Here is a 7,466-nt window from a genome sequence, read left to right on the forward strand (position 1 = left end):
CCTCAAGGCTTCAAAGTTGTGCCTTAGACCTAGAAACATTAACTCCTGTCTGTTAGAAAATTCAGCAGAGCAAATGTCTTGGCTAGAAAGCTCTTCTGAGGGGGCATGTAACAGCATACCATCCACATGTTGCAAGACTGACGTAGAAAAAACTGTATTTTCTTTTATCAAATCAGTATCCAGGGATGTTCTCAGCTTTTTCCTGCTAAAACAGTTGACAATTTAAAATTATTGAAGGCCTTAGTTCTCATGTTTCTTAGACCTTCAAGAATACAGGCCTGAAAATTTCTTTTTTTTTTTGGTACCGGGGATCGAACTTTGGTCTTTGCGCTTGCGTAGCAGGCGGTGAAACCACTGAGCTAAATCCCCAGCCCAATGTCTTCTATTTAATCTCCTATCTGATTGTCTTGTGTGGGAACTTCTTGTGTTCCAGTAGGAACCGGTTGTTCCCCTGGTTGCCTGTCTTCTGAGCTTCCAAAATTAAGATAATATTTGTCTCTACATGTAGTAGCAGCTTATAATACTACTCGTCTCTCATTAGAGATCAATATTTGATTTAAGAGCAACATTATATTTTTCTAATCTAGTCCATAGGTCTTGAGTAAGTCCTCTAAAGACCTCAATGTACATATCAGGGTCATCTGAAAACTTTCTTAGGTCTCATTTGATCTATCTTAGATCACTGAGAGAAAAAGATACATGAAGACAAGCAGTCCCATATTTGCCATTTAGTTCCTACAAGGGGTGTTGTCTTTGAGGGACCTGAACAACTTAGCTAAGGATGGATATAGCCTCATAGAAATTATGGCTGGCCTAGAAATTCCACCCTCAGCACCTGGTGGTCAAGGCTTAAAGTTGTCTTGGAAACTTTGTTAGCAGGTTCTAAAGGGCAAGGAGTAGCCTCAGGCTTAGAGGTTCTGAATGTCTTAAGAGTGAGGTATCTCTCATTTTTCTATGGCCCACATTTACATTTGAACACAAGCAAGAATTACTTCTTAATGTAAAGAAAATCTCAAGATGATTTTGAGCATTTTCTCTCTTTTACAGTATAATTCTAATTGTGAGATAGCATCGTAGTACTTTTCTCTGTGTACTTGGCTTTAGGAGGTAGGCACACCACACAAGGGTGTAGAGAAATACTAAATTGCTCCTTAATACATTCCAAAGGAGTAAGAGGTTTAAATATGGAGTCCCAATCTGAAATAAGAGAAATATGGCATCCCATAAGTCCCTGCTTGATTCCTGTGCCCCCCTAGGGCATTTCCAGGGCATCCCCCAAGGTTTATACCACTGGAGGGTAGGTAGTTACCATCTGGAGAGAGAACCAGAAAATTAAACCGGACTGGACTATCTACCCTTTACCATCACTCAATCTTATCTTCCTCAGGGAACTCATATCCTTACTCCAGTAGGTACTCTCAAGGCACAAGTTACAATTGACTTCAACCATAACAATCATGCTTAGAGAAGGAATTATTGCTAGCAAACCAAGAGATTTAAACCACTGCTATCCAGTTCCTTAAAAGAGAGGAAAATAAATCAACAGTCAAAATTAGGGCACTTTTCCTGCAAAAGAGATCACCTCCAAAGATGGTAAATCAGAGATTCTGCCCTAGGCCCAAGGGCAGAGAAAGCTCTGAGACATTTCTGTTGTCTATCCAGTCATTTAGGCAACTTTTATTAGAAGCAATACAAGACTACTCCTTTAAGATCCATTTTTAATTCACTAAGTATTTGAAACTCATAGGTCCTAGCAGCCACAATCTACATAGTAAAGGCGTTCTTGTCAACTTCCTACACACGCATGAATGAAGAGAAAGGCTGACCAAAATACTCCCATATTCTAACTAGCATGTAAAAACACAAATGCAAGTTACAGATTACTATTTTCCCTAGTGTAAGACAAAACAGTTGTTGCAGGTTGCCTTAGTCTGACTTTCTGGAAAGAGGAGCTGTCTGACTACAAGGGATTCTCATATGAATTCCCAGCAAGTTGGAGAAAAGTTTAAGGGGCGTTTTTAACTCAGTAGCAGAGAGAAGAAGTACAAATAAAGCTCAAGCTGGTTAAACAGCCAAAAAAGTCACCATATTGCACTAAGTCTGCAAAATTTCAAAGTCCACAACCTATCAGCAAAGGTATTTTTCTCCCCTACATACATAAATGATGAAGACTGCCTAGTAGGGAGAAAAGCTTCAGGTAGCTTTTACTCTATCAAAGATTTGTTTTCTACATTTGTCTAGAGGTCTGTCTTACTAGTAGAGAAAGCTCAACTCTTAATGGAGCCTTAAGAAAGGGCTCTGATGGCATCATTTCAGATCACTCTGAGACAGAGGATATCTGATAATCACTGACAGTTCCCCTTTCACCTCACTGAGGAGTCCAGATAGGGACAAGATATGGAGATTTTTTTGCTGATTACCCGGATGGACTGTCAGGAGCTAGCTTCTTCTGAGGGACCTTTGGGTATCCTCCAGAGAGTAGCTCTGGTCGTGACCCCTCAGTTGTCACCTCAGCGTCCTCTAGTTCCACACAATCAGATCTGTCTCCGAAAGGAACCCTATTGCCTATCTGGTCAACGTCCCACCTGCCATTGGCGTCAGTCAGTGGAAGTGGGGATTCACCAGAGGGCAACTGGAGAAACCTGACCTCTGCTTTGAAGAGTGGCAGCTGCCCTAAAGGCAGTTACTAGCTGGCAGAGTAACCACTGTTTGGCATTCTATAAGGGACAGATAAAAGCCTGAACTGTCTTTACCGGAGACGATTTTATAAGAGACCCATTTTACAACATTTGTAAGCAACTAAGAAGTGCAAACATTTAAAACACACAACTTAAAATTAAGACACTTTTGAAACAAAAGCCAAAACCAATGCCAGAATTTATGAAACAAAAACCAGAATCTATGAAACAAATGTTGAGAGCCTATGAAACAAAAGTTACTATCTATAAAGCAAAAAGACCAAAGTTAGAACCTATGGAACAAAAGCAGACTCTTACCTCTGACCAGTAATCTCGGTGGAAGACCTCCAAAATGATACAGGGGGAAGACATATAACTTCCAAACCTGCTAGATATCCAAAATGCAAGTTCGTGTTCTCTGAAATCAAAGAATGAGTTCTAGGAACAACGGAGGTTAAAGGTAGGAAAAATTTATTGGGAGAAAGCAAGCTGCTTAAGACAGAAGGGGGATGGGAAAGTGGGCTGCCCCTTTTTTATTTTGTCTTGTATTTCTACCTCTTGTCGGGATAGACTACAGTTTTAATTTCCTTGATCCTGAAGCCTGCATTTCTTCAAGGTTATTTCAGGAAATAATGGTGTTCATAATAAATGATTTTGTAGTAAACACACTTCAGAAATGCTTGATTAGATGAAATTAAACTTTTTTTCTTTGCTGTAAAATACCTTACTTTTAAACCGGCTAACTATGACTCCTTGTTATCTGATATAAGAATTCCATGACTTCAACCTCTATGATTTCTTAGAATTATTATATTCTAGACTGTAGTGTGTATTAAGCAGACCCTTATGAAATTTGAGAAAGTTTCTACAATAATTAATTTTTCACCTGTATGTATTTAATTCAAAGTGTATAGTTTTAAAATTAAAATTGTTCTCATTGTTTTAATATCTATCTTTTAGCTCTGCACGGTTTGAAGGGTCTCTTAATATGGACCTTAATGAAATCAGTATGAATTTAGTTCCATTTCCTCAACTTCATTATCTTGTGTCAAGCCTAACACCTTTATATACACTGGCAGATGTTAACATTCCTCCTCGGAGGTAAGATGTAACTTAATTTTCATTTTTTGACAACTTGAAGTCCTTTAAGAAAAACGTTTTTAAGAAAAAACATTTATAGTAATTCTAGTATTGGTATCATTTTATGTAAGAAGTATATAAAATACGGTTGATGGCTGTCTTTCATTAGAAGAATGCTTTAGAATTTCAAATCAATATTAAACTATTTAAAATTAAATCTAGTGATGAAATTTTTAGGCTTTTGAAAATACATAGATATATAACACTTATCAAAGAAAATGACATGCTTTGAAGATTAACAGACTTAAGTCTGAATCTTAATTCTAGCACTTCCTTGCTGCAGGACCATGGGCAAATTTAAACTTTTCATCTTAGTTTTCTTACTCAATAAAAATGAAAGAGTACTTGCTTCTTATGCTTATTGGATAGATTTAATAATAGTATATTTTAAAGCTTTTATCACAGTCCAATGATAAGATATTATATGATTATCATTTCCAGAATACCTTGTTTTCTGTTTATGTGTTTTTAAGCATAGAGTTTATATTAATGTACTTAACAAAAAATGTGATTTTTAAAAGGTAATAATATATAGTGATGATGACCATGCGAAGTTCACACTGGCATTCATGGTTGAAAGGAAAAAAGTCCTGCCAAATGCAGTAAGGGGAGAGTATGTGAGTGAGAAAGTAGAAACTAAAGATTGTGTTTATTGTCACAGTTCTGATAAGGCGACAGTTCTATACTTGAGGAATATGACAAATGATATTGATAAACTTCTATATGGTGCTAAGCTGTTTATTGTCCAGTGGTATAATCTAGACATCTTTATAAAGTTAATTCTTAAAAAAAGAAAGACATAAGATTTCTAATTAAGCATGAAGAAAAAATTAAGTTTTTACTTGGTCCTTCAATCTGAATATTTCAAAGTTAAGTAATTTATAATAATAATACTTGTGTCATTTTTATTGTAATCATAATTTGAGGTGAAGATTTGTTTTTAAATTGTATTAATGCAAGTCTGTAGGGAATTTTTAAAATGTTAGATTAAGAAATTTGTCATGGTGTTCTTACTATCTTTATAGAGATTTGGGAGATTTGATTTTTTTCCTTCTGCTCTGTGGTAGATATTTCAAAGTCTGCCATATCAGCATATTGGCATGGTCATTTTTTCTTCTGTAAATGATAAACTGTTTCAAGATGGTACTACTAAAAGTTTTGGCGTAGTTGTAAAAATCTTTTTAATTTCTTATAAGTAGTTTCAAAACAAATGACAATGGTTTGGCTTGCAAATTATGTTTAAAACATCAGTTCTGTACCCGGTTCGTATTTTTGTCAAAATAAGTAATAAGCACATATGAATAAAAATATCCCAATAATTATAATACTTCCTTAGTAATTTTTTAAAATTTTATGTCAAGAAAATCAATTGAGTATGACTATTTATTGTGTGATTATTTTTAATCTTTTCTGTATCTCCATCTCTAGAGCAGTCTCTATAACTTGACTGCATGAAAATACCCCAAACCACATATACACCAAAATTTTGAATCTAATTGTAGAGCACTTGTGAATCCCCGAAAGCTCACCTGTCCCATTAGAAATCCTCTCCCTCCTTCTATCCGATAATCAACATAGAACATGAGCTCCATTAGAGAAGGAAGTGTGTATTTTGTTCACAGCTAGATCTCTTACACTTAGAATATATTGTCAGCATTTAATAAATATCTGATAAAAATAAATAGCATGTATTTCTGCAGCTCTGCCCAGGTATTCTGCAGGTTCAGCACATAAAGCTCTGCCTACAGTTAAGCCAAGGAAGATAATCATATTTATATTGAGTTAAATAGTATTTAAGGATCAAAGTGGAGCCATGTAAGGAGACTGTATGTTGGTTAGATACAAACTTTTGTCAGTCACCTTTCTTTTCCTCTGTAGCTGAAGGAAAAAGACAATCTTTTATTTATCTTTTAACCTTCAGGTACAATGCATCTGTTTAAAATCTCCCCTTTTGGGAGCAATACTATAGACCTTAATCTTTTGTAGGAAAGCCTCACGTTGTCCTTTTATAGTTTTCTCCTGTTATTCTTAACATTTATAATGTGATTAACAGAGACAAGTAATGGTTTTAGTGTCATGTATTTCTAATTTTGATAGTTCTGACACCATTGAAGTAGATAAGCATACTGAACTAAGCAATAATGATAAAGGTTTAAGCAATCAGTACTCTGTAGTGCTCTTTAATGCTATAGTCAACATTTTGTAGTTACCTAAAATCAGTTACTACAGGTTTTTAAAAAAAAAAAAAATAGATAATGCATGATTTCCTTTTGTATTTATCAAGATTCCTTTGAGAAAACAATAGGTGACTATTTAGAATATATTTAAAATAGTACATATTATAATATTAATATTAAAGGTACAGTTCTTTTTTTAACCTACAGATGATTGTCTTTTCATTTTAAAATTATATGTAGAAGAAAGCTGTATTGTTTTATGCAAACGGTGACTCTTTAATTGTTCTAGGTTGGATCTGATGTTTTCAGATGCCTTTAGTAAAGATCACCAGCTAATTCAAGCAGACCCGAAACACAGTCTCTATCTCGCCTGTGCCCTCATGGTTCGAGGAAATGTACAGATTTCAGATCTTCGCAGAAATATTGAAAGGTTTTTTTCTGTTTTTCAAGATAATCGATGTGTACTGCTTGGGATAGTATAGCACAGCTTTTCTTTAATTATAGCAGTGCCACTTCCTGAAGGGTGACTTTGGGCAAACTGTTTAACCACAGGGTGCTTGTTTTCCTCAAGTGTAGACTAAGAATAATATTACAAAGTTGTTACTTAAGAATATTAAATTTTTATGAGGCATTTTTTTCTGAGAGTTTTCAGAAAGTATAGTTGATAATTATTTTTACTGCCACCCACCACAGTGACTATGAAGCTTCTAAGTTTGTTTTGGTATTTGACAGTCTACTTTTAGGAAAAATGTTGAAATGCAAATAAAGAAAATTATACCTTCATTCCTTTTTAGCCCCAGGTATTTGATTTTAGAGAATGTCTTTCCAGCTTTTTATTAGATCCCCTCAAGGATTTTTTTTTTTTTTGGTACTGGGGATCGAACTCTGGTCCTTGAGCTTGCAAGGCAGACAGCAGAAGCACTGAGCTAAATCCCGGTCCCTTTCCAGCTTTTTAAATCGCCATCACAGCTGACTTAAAGGCCCCCAAATTACATGTCTCTGGTTCACTCTTACATTATCTCACTATACTGCTAATAGCAAAAAATAGATAACTTAGATTATAAACGAAGCAATTAAGGTGATGCCATCCGTAATGTCCTTGTTTAGCTAATGTGGGCTGCCATAATGCAACAGGCATTTTAGTACCTTATACCTTAGTTCTTCTGTTTACATTTTTGTATCTCAGATTAAAGCCTTCTCTGCAGTTTGTCTCCTGGAATCAAGAAGGCTGGAAGACCAGCCTGTGTTCAGTACCTCCTGTGGGACACTCCCACTCATTATTAGCTTTGGCAAATAACACATGTGTGAAGCCTACTTTCATTGAGCTGAGAGAGAGGTTCATGAGGCTCTACAAGAAAAAGGTAAATGCACACCTTTTTAACTGTGCTTTTTTTGGCTCTTGATGTTTTAACAGTAAAAATTAGAACTGACCTTCCCTTGTCTGTGATGCCTCTTGTACTGACTATACCTG

The 7,466-nt window shown here is 35.5% G+C and overlaps 1 protein-coding gene across 9 annotated transcripts in view; it reads left to right on the top strand.

Annotated features, from left to right (window-relative positions):
- Positions 1-7,466, top strand: part of Tube1 (tubulin epsilon 1) — a 32,173-nt gene that overhangs the window by 22,971 nt on the left and 1,736 nt on the right. For 8 of the 9 annotated variants that reach the window (XM_087207935.1, XM_087207930.1, XM_087207936.1 and 5 more), the window contains 3 exons: positions 3,639-3,779; positions 6,285-6,425; positions 7,182-7,356. In XM_087207935.1, the coding sequence (XP_087064061.1) occupies positions 3,639-3,779; positions 6,285-6,425; positions 7,182-7,356 (457 nt within the window). The remainder of the gene's footprint in view (positions 1-3,638; positions 3,780-6,284; positions 6,426-7,181; positions 7,357-7,466) is intronic. The other variant, XM_087207928.1, reaches the window with a different exon arrangement.

This window comes from Heterocephalus glaber, unplaced genomic scaffold (genome assembly GCF_053883595.1).
Source record: "Heterocephalus glaber isolate CG9 unplaced genomic scaffold, H.glaber_assembly_v1.0 deba00000896, whole genome shotgun sequence".
NCBI classification, from domain to species: domain Eukaryota; kingdom Metazoa; phylum Chordata; class Mammalia; order Rodentia; family Bathyergidae; genus Heterocephalus; species Heterocephalus glaber.